This window comes from Pelodiscus sinensis, chromosome 2 (genome assembly GCF_049634645.1).
Source record: "Pelodiscus sinensis isolate JC-2024 chromosome 2, ASM4963464v1, whole genome shotgun sequence".
NCBI lineage: Eukaryota > Metazoa > Chordata > Testudines > Trionychidae > Pelodiscus > Pelodiscus sinensis.
The window spans coordinates 221,030,233-221,052,569 of NC_134712.1; the positions used below are offsets into that span (position 1 = coordinate 221,030,233).

Genomic DNA, 22,337 nt, shown 5'->3' on the forward strand with positions numbered 1-22,337 from the left:
CATAGTGTAGCTCTGCTCTTCTACCCCAGACTTAACCTGCAATATCCCTATTCTGCTAATCCTGACTTAATCATGCTGAATTCTGCAGTAATTTTGTAATGTGAACATGCAGCCTTTACAGGGGAAGTTGAGAGATCACAAGACTGACTTCATGCCTCAGGCCATAGCTACACACACAATTTTACTGCTTCAGCTATACTGACAGAAGTAGAAAGTGGACACAGTTTATTTGTTTGCCTTATTCCTGTATAACTTATTCTTGTGAGAGAACAATAATAAGCTCTACCTGTGGAAGGCACCTTTATGTCATAAGAACTATCTCCAGAACAGGGCTGTATGCATACTAGAAGCATTTTACCAGTATAGAAATACTGGTATACTATATAGGCATTGTGCTTTTTTAACCAGTATAATAAATGCACCCTACAGTTGAAGTGCAACTGTACCAATGCAATGTGTCTACACCAGGGGCTTCTACTAGCATGACTGTATTGATTAGGGATCACAGCTCTTCATACCCCTGACTGACGCAGCTATGGTGGCAGAAGTCTGTAGAATAGCCTTAAACTGGGAGTAGCACCAATTTACATATTTAAGTAGAAAATCACAGCTACAACTAAAATAATGAAATCTGTACAAAAACTGCGAAAAACAGGCCTAATCCATGTTTGAACCTGGGCTTTCAAATAGGAAACTGTACTTTTACCCACTTGCATTATCTGACATATCAAAAAAGGCTATGCTAAATTCAGTTTTATATTAGTAACCTGAAGTAATTCTCCTGATTTGTGATTCTTGCTACAGTGTAGCCACAGGGTCTATGGGTGTGTGTACACAGCCCTGCACTTCCCTCCTAGAGTTGGTTACAAAATAAGGATGCTTACAGATATAGTAACTTGGTGTTTTCAATCATTTTGTCATACCGATTTGTATTTCAGGCAGTAAACGCATCTTAAGTTTGTCATATTTGTCAGCACTGTGTGACCTGAGGCTCCATTATCCCTTAAGATTCTGATGAGCTCTTCTGAGGTGAAGCAGGTGGGGTAACTTTGAATGGATTTGTGACTGGCAGTTGATAACAAAATAGGTCAGTTCAGCTATTGAGGGGTCCCTCTGCCTCTGGCGGCTGATTGCTAGATAAAAAAAGGAAATCTGAAGCAGTTTATTGAAGATAAGTACTGTAAGCCTTTCAGAAAACATAGTGAAATGGGACTGTAAATGCCACTGACTAAAAGAAAGCAATGAGATTAGTTCAGGGTTGGGCAAGAATTTTTAATGGGAGGCACTCTAAGAATTTAGTAAGTGGCCAAGGGCCACACTCTTCCATTATATTAATGAAGGAGGTACTGGGTCTGCGATGGAGGTTGGGGGTAGATGGGAGCATGGGGTAAGGAACTGGGGTCCAGGAGGGAGCATGGGATCTAGGAGGGGGCTGTGACCTGGGGCAAGGCACTGGATTGTAGGATATGCAGGGTCTGGGAGAAGGTATGCAGGTGAGGATTTTGACCTGGAGGGGGAGATGTAGGAGGGGGTGCAGGGATCTGGGTTATGACTGGGGATAGTGGATTGAGGTGCAAGTTCAGGGACAGGTTTGTGACCTGGGGTAGAGGTGCAGGTGGACGTGCAGGAGATTGGGCTGCAGAGTCTGGGGATTTGTGCCCTGGGGTAGGGGTGCATGAGGGAGGCAGAGGGTGAAGGAAAGGGAAGGGCTGGTGTGCCAGAGGTGGTGCTGGCAGGGATTTTGGATGAGGCTCCTGCAGACTAGATGTGGCCTGCCAAACTGCCAGATCTGGCCTGTGGGAGCCATATTTTACCTGCACCTGGATTAGCAGGTTTCTGGAGATGACTACGGCCTGTGAGAACTTACTCTGCTTTAAGAATGGCCATTAAAGGCCAGATTCTTTCAGGGATTAACCACCTTCTGCTCACATTAATTTCCAGGTAGTTTAGAGTGATCAAACAGTTTGGAGGAGAAGTGCAGTACCTTATTGGCTAGGGTCCCAAAATAGACTGTACAGCAACCTGAAGTCTGTCCTAACATTTGTCAGTGTTGCAGCTGACTCTGGTCTGCCAGGTGTGATGGCTGGTACCATTCCCACCCCCCAACTTCCTTACGTGCCAAAGAGCAGGGATTCCTTATTGCTCCCTTAATCTTTCAAATGCTAGTTATCAGTGTATTTTCTTTAAAGTGTCAGCAGGAAGATGTACCTGTTACCTGTCAGGACTTTGGAAATGCCATTTTGCTTGACTCAGTCTCTGCAAGGGAAAAGAGCAATGGAAACAATTTGACTGATAATTTATTTTTCAGCAGCATGAATTTTTCCCCCACTCTTTTCTCTACTGTAACTCTTCTCTTAATGTCCCCTTTGGATCCTGCCTCTTAAATCAGCTGGAAGGGCACTACTGAGGATTCAGAGACCTTTTGTCTTCCTGGTAGGCCAGTTACACTGTGCTCTCAGTACTGTTACCTTCATGTTCTATGGGGGACAGAACTGGTGATAAGAGTCATACCTGATCTCCAGTATTGCAATGCAGAGTACTGAAACATTGCTTCTGGTGGTGTGGAGAGGCAAAATATGACCCAAGTATATGAGACTGTAATTCCCCTTCTCCTTTATCCTGCTTCTTGAGCCTCATGAATCCTATCACCATTTCAGACATTTCAGAGGAATGTGATAAAGAAAACGCTTCATATTGCACCAGATGAACTATGTAATGTCATGTGATTATAAATATTATTTAACCAATCCAAGGGTATGTCTACATAGCAACATTATGTTGAAATAACTAGTGTTATTTCAAAACAACTTAGTCCACGTCTACACAGCAGGCAGTTATTTCTAAATAATGTTGACATATAAATAATGTTGAAATATTGTCAAGCTGGAGGCAGGGCTGGCCTTACCATGAGGTGAACTGAGGTGGCCGCCTCAGGTGCCAAACTGTGGGGGGGGGGGGGGGAGGAGAGGAGGGGATGCTACTAGGACCCAGAGTGTAGAATATTGTGTCTGCTGCTGGTGCATATGTATTCTCTCTGCTCTAGATGCACAGAGATGGTGGAGTTTTGTGCTGGAGGTAGGAGGGCACAAGAGACATAACAGGCAGGCAGGAGAAAAGGTGGCATGGGGGCGTCATTTGATCTTCTCGCCTCAGATGCCGAAATGTTGTGGGCCGGCCCTGGCTGAAGGACTTCTTACTCTGACTCTTGTAACATTCATTGTATGAGGAGTAAGGGAAGCTGGAGGAAGAGTGCTCTATTTTGAAATAAATGCTGTGTAGACACTCCCAATTTCAGAATAAGCTATTTTGAAATAAGCTATGCAATTGATGTAGCTCAGTTTGCATAGCTTATTTTGAGTTAAGCCCTGCTGTGTAGTTGCACCCCAAATGTTGGGTCCAGTTCTGCAAGGCCTTATTGCATGAGTCATCATTATTCATAAGGAAAGGTTGAAGCATTGGGCACATATTTTGTTTCTTTGTAATGTTAACATGAGGGTAACGATGTCTAATAGATTAAGCATGTGATTGGGAATCAGAAACTCCTGAGTTCCAATTCAGCTTCTCTGTGGGCATGGACTGTGCCTTAATTGATGTTTCGAAAGTCCCATACAATTTTACAGCAATGTTAGGATATATTTTAATAAAATGTAAAAATTATTTCTCAGTTCTTCCATACAGAAAATGGGGATTATATTATTTACCTATTTCACATCGATTTTAGTAAAGGCCTTTAAAGCTTTATAGGAAAATATAAATGATAACTATTGATATTAAGATTGTCGATTAATCAAAGTTAGTTCATATGATTAACAACAAAAAAATTAAACAATAGAATAGCAATTGACATTAAATATTTATGGATATTTTTCTATGTTTTCATATTGTATTTTTTGTTGTATTTGAAAAAACTACTGTACAGTGCTCACTTTATATTATTTTTATAACAAATATTTGCACTAACCAGATAGTATTTTGCAGTTTGCCTCATATACATACTGTAGTGTATTTTTTTTACTGTAAAAGTGCACCTTGAAAATGTATATTATTATTTTTTGTTTCATGAATGCATGCAAAAATAAACCAATGGAAAACTTTAGTGCCTACAAGTCCATCCTACTCCTTGTTTAACCAGTCACAAAGAAAAAGAAGTTTGTTTACATTTACAGGACACAATGGTGCCATTTCTTATTTATAATTTCACCAGAAAGAGAGAACAGCCATATTTGCATGACACTTTTACAGCCAGTATTCAAAGGTGTTTACATGCCAGATATACTAAACATTCATATGTCACTTCATGTTTCAGCCACTATTCAGAGGACATGTTTCTATGCTAATGCTTGTTTTTAAAAAATGTGTTAATTAATTATGTCACTGAACTCCCTGGGAAAAGAAATGTATGTCTCCAGTTCTATTTTACTCAGTGCTGCCATATATTTCATGTTGTAGCAGTCTCGGCTGATGACTCAGCACGTGTGTTCTCAAAGTGAACAACTTTCACTTCAGAAATGTGCAGAAGGTACAAATTGTGAAATTTCTAAGGATAATTACCACACTCAACCCAAGGTTTGAGACTCTGAATTACCTTCCAGAATCTGAGGGACTAGGTGTAGAGTATGCTTTCAGAAGTCATAAGAGAACAACACTCCAGTGTGGATACAGAACCTAAATAATCTAAACCACCAACAAAGAAAATCAAACTTCTGCTAGTGGCATCTGACTCAGATGAAGAAAGTGAACATCACTGGTTCACACTGCTTTAGATAATTTTTTGGTAGAACCTGTCCTTTGTATGGATACAAGTCCTCCACAATAGTGGTTGAAGCATGTAGGAACAAATGAATCTTGAGCATATCTAAAACACCTTAAACGCCAGTTACAATAATGCCATGCAAATGCCTGTTCTCACCTTCAGATGATACTGTAAACAATATCTGCCTTATCTCCTGCAAATGTAAACAAACTTGTTTTCAGTGCAACTGGCTGAACAAGAAGTAGGACTAAGTGGACTTGGAGGCTCTAAAGTTTTGCATTTTTAAATTTTGAATTTAGGTTTTTGTCTATAATTATACATTTTAAGTCCAGCTTTTATGTTGAAGAGATTGAACTACTGTACTTGTACTAGATGAATTGAAAAATACTATATGTTTTTTACTGTGCAAATATTTTAATCAAAATAAATATAAAATGAGCACTGTACACTTTGTGTTGTAGTTGAAATGTGTTGTAGTTGAATTCAATATATTAGAAAATATAGAAAATATCCAAAATATTTAAATAAATGTTATTCTATTAGTAACAGCACAGTTAATCTCAGAATTAATCACAATTAATGTTTTTATCCATGCAATTAATCATAACTATTTTAAACACTTGATAGCCCTAATTGTTATATAAATTAAATCAGTTATTGTAAATTAAAAATGCATTGTTATTGTCTGTTAGGTTGAGTTCAAGAGTTATTGTTTGTGGTGGTTTTGCTCATAAAATAAGTGTACCTGTAATGCCCACAAGAGGGAGATAAAACATATCCCATGAGATTACATACTTGTGCTAAAGACATTGTTGATATCCATATATTTCACACCCATTAGCATTCATCAGTAGTCATCACACAGCAAGCAATGTTTTTTTCTATACTGAAACAGATCTTATAGGAATATCTTCATTATTTAATTTGTATCATAATGTTTTTAAATTGACATCCATCACCATAGCATCTGAATGTCTTCCACATGAAATCAACAGCAATAATGAAGGCCTTAGTGGACATGAATGTCCAGTTCTTATTCCCTTTTGGAGGTAAAACTCTGCCGAGAGATATGTTTTGACTGAGTGTTTTGTTTTGTTCGTTTCAGATTTTTTTTGTTTGGTTTTGTTTAGGGAGAAGAGTTGCTTCAGTAGATGGAAGTAGAATCTTCAGCATGGAGATTGTCAATCTTTTTGTGATAGAAGGGGTTTTCTAAAGGCATGAAATAGACAGGAGGGAAAACAGCAATAGTGCTCTGTAGAAATTTAGCAGGCATTAACAAAAATTGCTCAAATCTTTTAAATTTAATAAAATGATATTCTTACTGTACATTTAAAAAAACCAGTTTATAGACTTTATATCTGATATATAGCATTGTATTAAATTAAACAGGATGCTTTAAAGTGCCTATGGAAAGATTATCAACTTTTATTTAATTTTATAAGACTTTTCTGTAAGAAATAATCAGACTTTGTAATTATTCACACTATTATTTATCTTTTATGTTCAATAAAACAAAGAGATTGGCTGTGATAGCTACTTGGATCCCAACTAATCAATAACCATCTGTCCCCTACATTATTGTTTTGTTTTTTGTTTTTTGTCGTACAGGTGTATTTTATGAAGTTGTTCGGAGCTTCCCTCGAGTGGAGGAAAATGTACAAATGGATTCACACCTGTACAGTCACAGGTGGAAAAGGCATTCAGAGTCTCTCAAATCAGTTGATACTAACAGAGCCAGCATGGGGCAGGACTCCTCAGAGCCTGGGGGCTTTACAGACCTACTACTTGACGAGGGACATGACAACACCACGCAGATTGAGGTAGAGATCATTCCACGTGAACTTTATTTAATTTCTGAACTATACTGTGAACAGTGGCATGCATCAAAGTCCCAGAACCCTACAAATGTTTTTAAAAGCTAAAAAATTAGTTCAATGCATTTAAAGTTTGATAACTGGGGCCACCTTAATTGCCTAATACTTTATTTAACATGTTACCATGTGAACTCCAGTTTCTTTTCTCCAGTTACTTGGCTTGGAGAGTTTGAGAAGGGATCCCCCTCATGGGGAAAGATTTTTATTTCCCCCACTGTACTGGATGTTTAAAGATGGAAGCTGCCTGTCTCCTTGCTGTACAACTCAAGGAAAGCTTTATGGCATCATTAGAAGTTCTTGCTGGAAGACTTGAAAAGGAAAGAGGAGCAACTTACAATTATTTATTATTTATTATTTGTATTACTGTTATAGCAGGGTCCTGTTGTACTATATAGGCCTTGATTCATAGAGCACTGAAGTCAATAGAAAATTTCCCCATTGCCCTCAGTAAACTATGGATCCTTAGAAGTGAAACGATTTAAAGTTTATTAATTGCTCAAGATTCTGAAGAGCCAGATTTTCTTCTCATTCACCCTTTGTAAACTCTGTTGACATCAGTGGAGTTATTTCTAGTTCACAACTGTATAATTGAGAACAGAATTTGTCCTAAGTATTTTGAGGCTCTTCTTCTGTTTAGTTGGTGAGAAGTAACTTGAGTATTTTTATCAGAGAGGCAGCTGTGTTAGTCTATAAGGTGCCACAAGACTTCTAGTTGTTTATGCAGATTCAGACTAACAGATTTATTGGAGCATAAGCTTTTGTGGGCAAAGACCTACTTTGTCAGATGCATGTAGTTGCAAATTCCAGAGACAGGTATAAATAAACAGGCACATGAAAAGAACAGTACCAATCAAGAGGAAGGCCAGAGATAACAAGGTCAATTCAGTCAGAGAGGATGTGGCCCACTTCTAGCAGCTCATGTGGAGGTGTGAACACCAAGAAAGGAGAAACTGCTTTTGTAGTTGGCTAGTCATTGAAGCTATGTCTAGATCACACAGAATTTTCGAAAGAGGATATGCAAATTCCCACGGAATTGAAAGAGAATCTTTCGAAAGTGAAAGTAATCTGGATTCATTTTTTTTTCAGGAAATTGCCCTCCCCCCCCCCTTTAAAAAAAAAAGCCACTCTTCCTTAAAAAATGGGGTTTACACTTTTTTTTTAAAAAAAGGGTTTTTTTTTAAAAAAAAACTGCATCCAGACTACTTTCACTTTCGAAAGATCGTCTTTCGAAAGTGAGATCAGAAGGCGATATACAAATTCCCACAGAATTTGCATATCCTCTTTCGGAAAAAAAGTAGTTTAGAGATGCCCTCGCAGTCTTTGCTTAATCCTAAATTGATAGTGACAAATTTGCAAATGAATTGTTAGTTCTGCAGTTTCTCTTTGAAGTCTATTTTTGAAGGCTTTTTGTTGCAGGATGGCTACTTTTGAATCTTCTACTGTGTGTGTCCAGAGACATTGAAGTGTTCTCCTACAGGTTTTTGTCTGTTACCATTCCTAATATCTGATTTGTGTTCATTTATTCTCTTACATAGGGACTGTCCAGTTTGGCCAATATATATGGCAGAGGGGCACTGCTGGCACATGATGGTATACAGTACATTGGTAGATGTGCAGGTGAATGAGCCCGTGGTGGTGTGGCTGATATGGTTAGGTCCTGTGATTGTGTGTCTGGTGTAGATATGTGGGCAGAGTTGGCATCGAGGTTTGTTGCGGGGATTGGTTCCTGAGTTAGAGTTACTGTGGTGTAGTATATGGTTGCTGATGAGAATTTGCTTCAGGTTGGCAGGCTGTCTGTAGGCGAGGTCTAGCCTTCCTCCCAAGGTCTGTGGGAGTGAGGGCTCATTGTCCAGGATGGGTTGTAGATCACTGATGATGCGTTGGAGAGGTTTTAGCTGGGGATTGTAGGTGTTCTGCTACAATGGTGTTCTGCTATTTTCTTTGTTGGGCCTGTTTTGCAGCAGGAGGCTCCTGAGTACATGTCTAGCTCTGTCAGTGTGTTTCCTCACTTCCTCAGGTGGGTATTGTCATTTTAAGAATGCTTTGTGAAGATCTTGTAGGTGTTTGTCTGTGTCTGAGGGGTTGGAGCAAATGAGGTTGTACCTTAGTGCTTGGCTGTAGACAACAGATTGTGTGGTGTGTCCGGGATGGAAGCTGGAGGCATATAGGTAAGCATGGCGGTCAGTAGGTTTTCGGTATAGGGTGGTGTTTATGTGACCATCACTTATTTGCACTGTAGTGTCCAGGAAGCGGATCTCTTATATAGACTGGTTCAGGCTGAGGTTGATGGTGTGTTGGAAACTGTTGAAATCATGGTGGAATTCTTCCAGAGCCTCCTTCCTTGTGGTCCAGATGATGAAGATGTCATCAATGTAGCATAAGTAGAGGAGGGGCACTAGTGGATGAGAGCTGAGGAAGCGTTGTTCCAGGTCAGCCATAAAAATGTTGGCATATTGTCGGACCGTGTGTGCCCATAGCGGTGCCACTGGTTTGAAGGTGAGGGTAAAGTCACAGAGCTTGGCCACCAAAAGTGCTGTGGCATCATCAGGGATTTTTGGAGTTGATCTATTTTTCAGTTGCAATTTGGATATCCACTTTCTGGTTAGATTTTGTGTTTGCAGATAGACAGTAGGTAAAGGTTTCAGTGCTGATTGATTTGATGTTTTTAAAACAATATTTACTTGCTTTTTGTTTAAATAATGAAAAGTACTCTATATTCTTGAAGCAGAATACCTCTTGGAATAAGTAATTGTTTAATCTGAATTCTATACATTTCTATTCTTTGTATTTTGCTTCCAGAACAACAGACCCATTTATACTGTAATTCTAGGAGAACTTATTCTTGAATGAATAAAGCAAATATCAGTTTTTGTGGCACAACTATTTTACTTTTTTATTATTTATTATTATTAAATATTTATTTTGGATAAAGAACAACAAGGAATACAAAGCCTTCTGTGGAGACAGTGGTGTTTCAGTCAAAAATGATAAGGCTTCTCTGACTGAGAAGCAAGGGAAAATTGTTTTTGTTTTTTCAATATTGCAGTTTGCGCAGTGCTAATTGCAGCTCCTATTTGCAATAACATGGAAGTTACTGGCTGGTAAATGATACTCTTGACCTGTATGTTGATTTATGAGTTGTTGATTGCCTCCTGTACTCCCATCTGGGCACATATGTAACTAGTCAGTCAAGCACGCTATAGACATTGCTTCTGATTATTTAGTCGATAAAGTGAGACATGTAGCTACAAAAATATTCAAGTAGCTGAACTTTTCATGGCTTATCTCTAGGGGGTAATGCAGTGTTGCTTGCTTCTCTGTTCTGCCGCTGTTCTAAGATTTTATAATGTGAACTCTGTAATTGCAGGAGTGACATTAATATGTGGTAGTGTGTGTGTTAAAAGAGAATACTTGCAAACAAATGTGAGTAATAGTGATATTTCCTATGTGCATCTTCCCTAAATAACCTTAGATTGATGAGAGCATAGTGCAGATTGATGCGAGCATAGTGCACTGACTGTGTACTAACAAGCTTCAATAAATTCAGATGCAGTACCCCTTCATAGTGCTCCTTTTCGAAAGTCTTCACTGTAGAATTAAGTCACTGAATTGTGTCTCTTAACTGTATTGGATTCCATTATAAATTCTCATAACACACAAAATCCTTGGTGCAAAGCTTCATAGAAGTGGAGCAGTGTATAACAAATATTCACAGTATAATCTGTCTGTAAGTAGCAAATTCCTCTCCCGTATCTTTGGAAATGATCAGCCATGCTAGTATGGCATATTGATTTTTAGTAATCTTCTTTTCTCTTTGTTATAGTTTTTGTTGAAGAAAATCCACAAAATAATTCTCTAATTTTTATCTAATGAAAATAAAGCATTGCAAGATTATAATAATAATAATAAAATAAAGATTGCCTATCTCCTAGAACTGGAAGGGACCTTGAAAGGTCATTGAGTCCAGTCCCCTGCCTTCACAGCAGGACCAAGTACCATCCCTGATTTTTGCCCCAAATCCCTAAATGGCCTCTGCAAGGATTGAACTCACAACCCTGGGTTTAAACAGGCCAATGCTCAAACCACTGAGCTATCCTTCCTGCCCCCCCATTCACAAGGTATTTTAGAAGTTGTCTAAATTATTTTAAATTCTTGTATTGTACATATCAAAGATGCTTTGATATTCAGTCTACTCATTATGTATAGTCACTCCCTACCACTTTCCTTACCATGATGAGCTTTGTCTCAAACCAACTGTAAAAGAAATAAGCAAAAAAACAACAAGGAGATAGAAAGCCAGGTATGTGACTTATTTTGTAAAAAGCCATACATTCGATTTCCTAAGTATAGTATCAAATCTGACTTTCTGATGGGAAAAAAATGCAGCCTGGGGTATAAGTGAGTACAGTTCCGTTGATTGTTTCCTAAGATTTTAAATGTTATAATAATATCTTTTCATGTATAGGTTTTCATGAGAGGACAGCGAAGAGCTTTAGACTGCCCCACAGTTTATCATTAGTCAAGAAGGGTTAATTTTGTTGGTTTTGTAGATTGAAAGTCTCCAAGTGGTGGGGGATGATTCTGTTGCATTTTCTTTTCCATGACAGGGCTGAACCAACAGCTTCAGCTTTGGTAGGGCCAGGTTAAAACATAGCTGGTATTGGCCTTGAGTAGTGGTTCTTAGACTTTTTTGCCTGTGGGCCATCTGGCTCAATGTAAATCTTTCCGTGGACCACCAGTTGCTAATGGAAACTCACCATTAATTATATAATTATGCCCTAGCTATTTTGGTAGTGCAGCAGTTAGGGAGAATAGTTTAATCTAAATTATTAAAAGGATTAAGCATTTTTACTTTCTCATGTTAGTTCATCAAACTTCATTTTAAATAAAAGTAAAATATTAATTTATGTCCAACAAAAAAGGTTTCAATGTTTTCTTTATATATTGCAGAAGTATAGATCTTTTTGGGTTGGGGGGTCACTAGCCAAGAGAAAAATCAGTTGGGGACCACACAAATCAGAAGCAAAAAAATCTCCTCTGCAACCTCCCAGCACTCACTGTTGTGGCCTCCAACTGAGACACCTCACTCCTCTGCTGCTCCAGCCCCACAGGGCAAGAGGAAGGGACAGGGAGGACTCAGGTTCAGGGCTTCCCATAGGTCACATTTACTGTTTTGGGGTTCTGAAGTTAGTGGATTTTGTGGACACCCCCCCCTTAGGCTCTGGGGTGGGGACAAAAATGAGGAGTTCAGTATGTGGGATGGGGCTGCCAGCAAGTGTGATAGGGATGGGAGGTGCAGAGTCTGGGCAGAAGGTGGGGTGCAGGAGGGGGTGAGGGTGAGAGGTCTGGATGGGAAGTAGGGTGCAGAAGCAGGCTGAGAGTAGGCTAGCGAGGTTGGAGGGAGTAAGAGCAAGGAAGGGTGCAGTGTGTGGCCAGGAGGGAGGGTGCAGGAGCAAGCTGGGGGTGCAGGGTCTTGGCGGGGTAAGAGATGAGTGAGGGGGATTGGAGTGTGGGGGTCTGGGCATGAGGGGGATGCTTATCTGGCTTCACACCCCATTGCTCCCATTGGTCAGTGGTTTGCAGAGAGCTGCCCCCTTGTAAGACTGCTCTACCAGTAGCAGGAACTGCTCCTATATATATTGCTACCAGAATTATCACAATCCTACAGGCTGTTGTTTTTAAACAGAAAATCAAATGTTTAGAATTGCTCCCTGTTTCAGCACTGGTGTGGGGAGGAGATCCTCTGTTGTCCTCTGCACTGGCTTTGTGTTTATTGAAATCCAAATGGTACCGTGTCAGCACAGGAAACCCTGAGATTTCAGATACTTTGTACCACCTCAAAAACCTAAGCCGGGGGTGGGGTGCACAGGGCACAATTCAATACAGAAGTGTTTCTCGGTTTAAACCAGCTCTTTGGTGAGGAGTAAAGGAGGGGGAGAGACAGCCCCTTCCCATGGCCTCTGGATTAGCCCCACTCTGCGTGGCTGTCCTACAGAGCAACCCTCCCTGCCTCGGAAATGCATCGTACCCCAAGCCCTCTTCTGCACCTTCCTTTGCTCCTGCACCTCCCCATTGGCCAGACACCTACCTCCACCCTTGCTCCTGCACTCTCCCTCCTGGCCACACTCTGCACCTTCCCTGACTCTTGCTCCCTTCAGCCTGGCCAGACAGGAACCACTGATCTGAAGGCAGGATGGGCAGGTCCCACGGGGAAAGGCCTCTGGGCTTATCTGGATGTTTCTACAGCGTGATGGTGCCGGCCCTGCTACTTCCAGGGCTTCTCCAGGAGCCAGTGCAGCATCTCACCTGGGCAGTACCTGGAGGCAGCGGGCCCACAGGCAGATGCCACGGTGTAGCATGGGGATATGGATGCCGATCGCCCATGTAAAAGGAAAAGGTTCCCCATGGGTGGGGCTGGATACCAGGCTGCAGTGGGGCTAGAAGTTCCCACTGCTGCTTCACTTCTGGGTGCCGCCAAGACCTCTGCCCAGGTAGCACTGGCCAATGGCAGCAGTCGGGTAAGCCTTGCTGTTGTTCCTCCAGTCGGGTGGGTACGGGGGGCAGAGCTCTGCCCTCCCCTCCTCCTCTAGGCAGCAGGGAGGCAGTACGACTCCCCACCTTGTGGGGGGAAGGGGAGGCTGCACTTTAGCCATGGACCACCTGGGGGGCGGCCACAGACCACTATGTCCATGGACCACACTTTGAGAACCAGTGACCTAGAGCAATGTTTCTCAAAGTGGTTTCACGGTCCACTTTGAGAAACACTGATTCCCACAGCTTCCCTTGGCTGTAAACGGCCACGGAGCTGGTAAACAAATACACCGGAGCGGACAGTTAGCAGGTTTCCCAAAGCAGTTTTGAGTACTACTTTGAGGAATACTGGGCTAGAGCACCTGCTGCTGAAGTCACGTGATTACATCATAATCTTATCTTTCACTTTTAAAAGCAGCAAATGTTTACTCTTATTGTTGCAAAAAAGAAAACACAGAACCACTCACACCTTCAGAATGTGAACTGACTGTGACAAGGACAGCACTATGTGCTTGAGTTGCAGAGAGCCTTCAGCAATAACTCTGGGTATGTCTACACTACCCTCCGAACTAGGAGGGTAATGTAGGCATACCGCACTTGCAAATGAAGCCCGGGATTTGAATTTCCCGGGCTTCATTTGCATAAGCGGGGAGCCGCCATTTTTAAAACCCCGCTCGTTTGAACCCCGTGCAGCGAGGCTACACGGGGCACGAACTAGGTAGTTCGAACTAGGCTTTGAAGTAGGAATAAGATCCTCCGGAAAAGGGTGCTTTTTCCGGAGAATCGGGGCCAGTGTAGACGCTCTTTTCCGGCTTTTCTAAAAGCCGGAAAAAAGCGGCGGACATTTTTATTTAAATGCCGCGGGGGATATTTAAATCCCCCGCGGATTTCCCTATTACGATAGCTGAAATTAACATGCCCCTTCCGGAAAAGGGGCCAGTGTAGACGTAGCCTTATGTGATTAGTGGTTCCAAAGAGCAAAAAAGCCTGCAAAATCAAATAACATTTTTTCCTGGAACTTTTTGCATTTTAAAATTCAGTGTGCAAAATGACTTCTTCATAGCCTTTTGTTTTTCCCTAGATTCTTGTTTCATATCTCAAATTGTTACCTTGAAATTGAAAATAGAACTCCTGTAAATGTAAAAATTAATCTCTGGCACTCTGTCTTTTCTGAGGTTAAAAAAAAAAGTAAATACATTTTTAAAAGTGGAGTGATACAAAAATCAGAAATTTGATAAAGACAGCATAACATTACAAATTACATGGAAAAGCCAAAACATCATATAAAATCCAGTCAGAAATAGTCAATTTTATGAATATCTTCTAAAGAATATTTAAAGTTATGGGTGTTTCTATATTATGATAATCTACTTTAAATATACCCGTCCTGATTGGCTGACCTGATTGAGGTGGACCCAACGCATCTTTAAACCACTTATGTACACATACAATCCCTAACCTACTATGTACTAGGACAGTCTGTTGGAATTAGACAAAGTGGCTACATCTAAACTGCATGACAGATACTGTCGAAAAAGCCTCTGTTGAAAAAGAGCATCTAGATTACAACCAGTTCTGTCGAAAAAGCAAGCCGCTTTTTCGAAAGGGAGTATAGATGCTCTCTTTCGAAAAAGCAGTTTGCATGCAATAGCGCCTTTTTTCGAAAGAGTACTTTAAAAAAAAGGCATTATTCCTCATAAAATGAGGTTTATTGCCGTTGACAAAACTGCTGTGTTCTGTCGACTTAGTGTCAACAGAATACGGCGGTAGTGTAAACGCAGATATAGTTTTGTCGACAAAAGGCCACTTTTGTTGACAAAACCCTGTAGTCTAGACACACCCAATGGCATACACAAAACCCTGTAGTCTAGACACACCCAATGGCAGAGCAGACTCTTTAGAAAGAAGGATATTCATCTTGTCAGAGTAACTGTTGAGTCTTCAGAGGGCCCCTGGAAAAGAGTAACTATATAGAGTTTTCTGAATGCTTTTACAGTACCTGATATTATGCTTACTGAGTGCGTTTGAGTGCCTGGTTAGCTAATAAGTGCTTTATTAAGTGTCTAGGTTACATATCGTGTCTTACTATTGTGACTCTCAGGGAATGTTTCTTAGAATATCACTATAATATCAGATAAGGAAATGTTTCCACAAACATGTCCTTGGATATCCCCTGTTTCTCTGATTATATCTTTCACCCCTTAAGGTACATCTAAACTACTTTCTATTTTCGAAAGAGGATATGTAAATTCCCCGGGAATTTGCATATCTTCTTCCCATCTCACTTTCAAAAGTAGTCTGTATGCAGTTTTTTTAGGAAAAAAACCTTTTTTTCGAAAAAAACCCGCGTAAATCTCATTTTTAAAGGAAGAGTGATTTGTTCGAAAAAGTTTTTTTCTGAAAAAATCGCGTCCATACTACTTTCACTTTAGAAAGATCTGCTTTCAAAAGTGAGATCGGTATAGTTTTGTCGACAAAAGGCAACTTTTACAAAAGGCCACTATACCGATCTCACTTTCAAAAGCGGATCTTTCGAAAGTGAAAGTAGTCTGGACATGTAATTTGCCTATCCTCTTTCGAAAATAGAGCATAGTCTAGACATAGCCATAGTGTTTTCTCTTTAGTTTTCCTATCTCGATTTTTGTGTGCTAATGAATCAAAAAAGTATCCATTTCGATTTCTATTATAAAAGTACATAACTTTAGCAACTTTTAAATGAAGAAAAAATTTCTAAGGAGTAAGACAGCTCCCCAAAGTTCTGAGAAGTAATCTTGAAATTCTGAAAGTCGGTTTTGTGCTTTTCACACTCTTTTATTTTAGTCTAATGAAAAGGGTCGCTGGCATCACAGTGTAGGCCTACACCAGAAATTATAATTTTTCCACTTACAGTGCAGTGTTCATATTGCCATGGGCTAAATTAAACAGCATTGATTTGATATGGACTACTGATGAACAGGTTGAATATAACAAACTTTTCTCTGAAAACCTCAGATTAGATTTCATCCTCACCAGTAAAAAGCTAGTGCTATATCTAATCCATGCTCCAGCCTTCATCAATCTTAATGCCAACAGTACATATTACTATAACTGATTGCTTTGCAGTTTCCACTATAAGCCCTAATAAATCATCAAAACATTATATTGACAATTGAAGATGTTAGTACAACATTGGTACTTGTGAAGGCAGAGTTCCCCATTCTGTCCTAACTAAATCACTCATCAACTGGAAAGAACTACTAGTAGTAGTAGTAGTCTTGAACTGTTGTAAGGCTATTCGAAGCAGTCTCTGGATAGCTGGGCTGCAGATCTAATGGACATCTTTCCTGTTTCTCTGTTGACTCTACAGATAGCATAGGGCTAACAGTGTAGAGAAAATGCAGATGATTTTCATAACCTGTCAATCCCAAATTCTGAGTAAAAAAGGAGACGGAAGCAGTCAGTGGCAGGCTGGAAGGGTATGGATGTTGCTATCCTGGAACTCAAGAAAGCAGTACTTTTATTTTAAAATGTTGAACAGTTGTTATATCTGAGAGAAGGGAAGAGTGTATGTATTCGTTTGATGAACCATTTGTTGTGCCCCACACAAAGTAATAAGTAGAAGGTTTCTTGTACATGTTTTGGTTTCTTTTTTTGTATGTATATTGAGACGGGAGAATCCACTTTGTGACAAGACTATGCATGTAAGATTCACTCCCCTGCCACAGAAATGTATCACTCTCTAGCCATTCTAGAGATTATGTGAAATAGTTGCTACCGTTATGTATAGATGTTGGGTGTAACTGGCAAATCCAGTCAGTTACTTTCACATAGGGTTGCAGGGTTCTGAAAGCTAATGAGAGCAGAGAGATGCCTGGTTGTCTGGAAGCAAGTTCTATTTTGTGGGTTATGTGGATGTTATTTTAAAAATTAAAATAAAAATAAAATGTGTGTAATACCTTTCTTAATGTGGAAAATAACACATCAATTATTCTGACTGGAATTAGGCCAGATTATTCCTCTCATGAGAGGTGGCATAATTTAAATTACCTCTCACGAGAGGTGAGATATTTACATTATCATGTAAGAGAAATAACATATGTAGGAGAGAGAGTGACCTCAGAACGTGAATCTTGCCTGATGAATCAAAGATTCGGGCAATACTGAACATTCCAAAGCATGTTGAATTATATCAAGTTCATACCTAACTGTATAGCTGAAACAACTCACCTAAGACATCTCCACTAGGCCACTGAATGGGCATGAATCCCAGAGCACAAAAGAGTTCAGTGATTTAAAGCACATTCTGACATCATCTCTGGTGCTTCAATTATTTTACTCACTAAAAGACATCAAACTCTCTACTGATGCCTCTAGAGACTGGGAGCAGTACTATTAAAGTGTCATGGAACTGATTGGTTGCTAGTCTTGCATTCATCTGGGGCTGAAACAGCCATATAAATGAGATTTACATATTTAAAAGATACTAGATTTCATGTATGGATGTACAAGATTTCACAATTTTCTCTATGGTCTTAGCTGCAAAGTAGGAACTCATTGCAAAGCACTGATTGCAATACAGGAAAGGAAAGTTGGAGAAGCAACACCTAGGACATTGCAAGAACTTTTGAAAATAGACTCATAGCCTTTAAGGTTAGAAGGCCTCCTTGTGATAATCTAGTCTGACCTCCTGCACATCGCAGACCACAGAAATCTACCCACTCATTCCTGTAATAGACTCATAATATCTGGCCGAATTACTGAAATCTTCAAATTATGATTTAAAGACATAAAATTCGATGGGGATTTGATCATTAGAAACATAAATAGCAGGGTTTGTGATGACCAGGAGAACCATATGGTGACATGACTTGCCTGCTAGGGGCAAAGGTTGCGGATCTCTCGAGACATCCAGATAGTCTTATGTGTAGTACTGGAAAGGAGCCAGTGGTCGTAGTACATGTAGGTACTAATGACATAGGGAAGGGTATGAGAGAGGTTCTGGAGGCCAAATTTAGGCTGCTAGGAAAGAGATTGAAATCCAGGACCTCTATGGTAGCATTCTCTGAAATGCTTTTAGTTCTACGCGCAGGGCCAGGTAGTCAGGCAGAGCTTCAGAGTCTCAGTACATAGATGAGACGATGGTGTAGAGAAGAGGGGTTTAGATTTATAAGGAACTGAGGAAACTTTTGGGATAGGGGGAGTCTGTACAGGAAGGATGGGCTCCACCTAAACCAAAATGCAACTAGACTTCTAGCACTTAACATTAAAAAGGTTGTAGAGTAGTTTTTAAACTAAGGGCTGAGGGAAATCTGACAGGTGCGGAGAAGTACGTGGATTGGACAGAGACATCTATTAGGGGAGGTTCTATTAATAGAGATGCTCTAAGTTCTAGTCAGGAGGAGAGAATGGAAGTATGGGTCAGATCAGATGAGACACAATCAAATGAAAAAGAGTCAAACACATCAGGAAATGGCAGACAGCTAAATAGTGACAAATTATTAAAGTACTTAGACACAAATGCTAGAAGTCCAAATAGTAAAATGGGTGAACTAGAGTGCCTAGTTTTAAAGGAGGATATTGATATAATAGGCATCACAGAAACTTGGTGGAATGAAGACAATCAATGGGACACAGTCATACCAGGGTACAAAATATATCAGAAGGACAGAACAGGTCGTGCTGGTCGGGGAGTGGCACTATACATGAAAGAAAATGTAGAATCTAATGAAGTAAATGAGCCAAAATGTTCCATAGAATCTCTGTGGATAGTAATTCCTGGCTCCAATAATAAGAATATAGCATTAGGGATATATTATCGACTTCCTGATCAGGACCATGATAGTGACTATGAAATGCTAAGGGGGTTTAGAGAGGCTATCAAATTTAAAAAAACTTGATAATAGTGGGGTATTTTCAACTATCCCCATATTCACTGGGTACACGTTTCCTGAGGACAGGATGCAGAGATAAAATTTATTGATATCTTAAATGACTGCTTCTTGGAGCAACTGGTTCTGGAACCCACAAGGGGAGAGGCTATTCTTGATTTAGTCCTAAGTGGAATGCAGGATATGGTTCAAGAAGTAAATATAATTGGACCGCTTGGAAATAGTGACCATAATGTAATAAAATTTAACATCCCTGTGGTAGGAAAGACACCTCAGCATTTAATTTCAGAAAGGAGAATTACACAAAAATGAGGAAGATAGTTAAACAGAAATTAGAAGGTATAGTGACAAAAGTAAAATCTCTGCAAGCTTGCATGGAAACTTTTCAAAGACACCATAATAGAGGCCCAACTTAAATGTATACCCCAAATTAAAAAACACAGTAAGAGAACCAAAAAAGTGCCACCATGGTTTAACAACCAAAGAAGCAGTGACAGATAAAAAGACATCTTTTAAAAAGTGGAAGTCAAATCCTAGTGAGGAAAATAGAAAGGACCATAAACTTTGTCAAATTAAGTGTAAAAATATAATAAGAAAAGCCAAAAAGGAGTTTGAAGAACAGCTAGCCAAAATCTCAGAGTAATAGTAAAATGTTATTTAAGTACATCAGAAGCAGGAAGCCAGCTAAACAACCAGTGGGGCCCTTGGATGATCGAGATGCTAAAAGTGCACTAAAAGATAAAGTCATAGTGGAGAAGCTATATGAATTCTTTGCTTCAGTCTTCATGGCTGAGGATGTTAGGGAGATTCCCCAAACCTGAGCCATGCCTTTTAGGTGACAAAACTGAGGAATTGTCCCATATTGAGGTGTCATTAGAGGAGGTTTTGGAATGAATTTATAAACTTAACAGTAACAAGTCATTGGGACCAAATGGCATTCACCCAAGAGTTCTGAAATAACTCAAATGGCAAATTGTAGAACTATTAACTGTGGTTTGTAACCTATCCTTTAAATCAGCTTCCGTACCTAATGATAGCAAGATAGCTAAGGTCATGCCAATATTTATAAAGGTCTCTAGAAGTGATCCTGGCAATTACAGATCTGTAAATCTAAAGTCAGTACTGGGCAAATTAGTTGAAACTATAGTAAAGAATAAAATTGGCAGACACATGGATGAATATAATTTGTTGGAGAAAGTCAACATAGTTTCTGTAAAGGGAAATCATGCCTTACTAATCTGCTAGACTTCTTTGAGGCATAAGGATCTTGCGCCAAAAAAGGATCTTTTGAGCCAAAAGGAAATGTCCACACTGCTTGTTTTTGTGCAAAAACTCCTTGCACAAAAATAGCTTAGATAGGTTATGCAAATGAAGCATGACAAAACGCTAATCAGTGCTTAATTTGCGTACTCTATACAAAGCCAAAGGGATAATCTTTCTTGTCCAACCTGGATACTACTTAGTAATGGCACATTCTCAAGAACATCTTCTCCATCTGACATTACACGACCTGATGATCTGGAACAGTCAGTAAACATACATGAGAATATGTTAAATGTCATGTACTGTCTCTCCAGGCATATGGGTCAAATTAGAGGAAATACTTCAGGGAGTGAAGCAAGTGATAAGTAAAGGAGGAAAATATCCGTATTTCTCAATTGCATACTCTCATTGTAAATGTGAGCTGTCAATGATCTCAGGAATGTTCTCGAAAGTATCATAGACTATGGTTCCCACAGTGATCTGAAGTAATATATTGGATTAAATATATGCAGGCTACCCAGGAATGACCACATCAAAAAGGAGAGCAAGAGAAGCTATATTCTGGACACACATGAATAGTGACATTGAATAAATGCTCAGCAGATGTGGAATGTGTCAGAAATGCAGAGATTCCCAGAAAGATCCGGCGATACTGCACAGGCAACTTGCAATTCCATGAAGCAAAGCTGGAACTGGCATGTTCAGCCTGAGAAGACAGCACCGTCTTATAATGGACTGCTTTACCCCATTTCCCAGAAATAGATGCACATGAAGATACCAAAGTAGGAACAGTTGTCATGCACATTAAATATGTATTTGCACATTGTGCAATTCCAAGAGAAGTAATAACTGACAACAGGCTACAGTTCAAGAATAAGGAATCTCTGTAATTTGCAAAATATGTACAACTTTCACCACGAGACACTAGTGCCAGATATCCTCAAAAAAATGGATTAGCTGCCTGTGGAATATGTATAAAAAACCTGCTAAAGAGCAAGAGATGCAAGAGATTATGTATATTTAACAAATATCCAGCTATGCTGCTACTCTGAAAAGTCACATGCCAAACACCTCTACAACATGCATATAAACATTTGATTACCAGATGTGGGACAAAGGCTGACCAAGCAGTCTTTATTAGAGAGGAGAAGACTAAGAAAATGCAGTCATACAGAGTGCCATAAGGGAGCAAGACTTTTTCCACAAATAGAAAACAAAGGCTCCGGGAAATTAGCAAAATGGCATTAACCTGTCCAAATTTTAGTTATTGAAGAGGAGTCACTTCATCCATATTCAGTGATCACAAAAGCAAAATCTTAAGAACAAATTGTAAGCATCTGCTCAAGGTATCTGACAAGTTGACTGAGAAAAATGAAGTGAGAGCAGACACACAAGGTGAAAACAATTCATAGGCTAACCCTGTTATTGACTATAAGACTGACCAGCTTTTTATAAGACCAGTACTTACCGTAAGAATATTTTAGTGCAGCATATTGGAGAGATCGCTAAAACATCCAAACATCACCCTGAGGCTATGTCTACACTGGAAGATTTTTGCGCAAAAACCTGCAGAGTGTCCACACCCCAAATGCGCTTTTGCACAAGTAAATCGGCAGTAAAATGGCAGAACAGAGGGCTTTTTCCAGTGTAGGTGAACCTCCTTTTACGAGGCATGACTCCTTTTTGCGCTATGGCTGTTACGCAAAAATCCATGTGTGGATGCTCCGCAAGGGTTTCCTGTGCAAATAGAGCCTATCCGAATAAGCACAGGTGCTCTGATGGCCATTCTGTGAATGGCCATCAGAGCTTTCATGTGCAAGAGTGTCCATGCAGTGTGGACACTCTCTTGCGCAAAAGCGCATCGCAGTGTTGACATACTTTTGCACAAGAAGTTTTTGCGCAAGAATTCTTCTGCAAAAGATTACTTGCGCAAAAACATTGCAGTGTAGATGTAGCCTAAGAGACTGATCAAGGCATGTTCAGGTTGTGTTAAAGAATCCTGAAGGGTTATTAAATCAGTTATTGTATTGTAATAGTTTGAATTTAATT

The 22,337-nt window shown here is 39.8% G+C and overlaps 1 protein-coding gene across 3 annotated transcripts in view; it reads left to right on the forward strand.

Annotated features, from left to right (window-relative positions):
- The window catches only part of PLXDC2 (plexin domain containing 2), a 412,966-nt gene that overhangs the window by 165,799 nt on the left and 224,830 nt on the right, over nt 1-22,337 (forward strand). For all 3 annotated transcript variants that reach the window (XM_075922487.1, XM_075922486.1, XM_075922488.1), the window contains exon 2: nt 6,362-6,573. In XM_075922487.1, the coding sequence (XP_075778602.1) occupies nt 6,362-6,573 (212 nt within the window). The remainder of the gene's footprint in view (nt 1-6,361; nt 6,574-22,337) is intronic.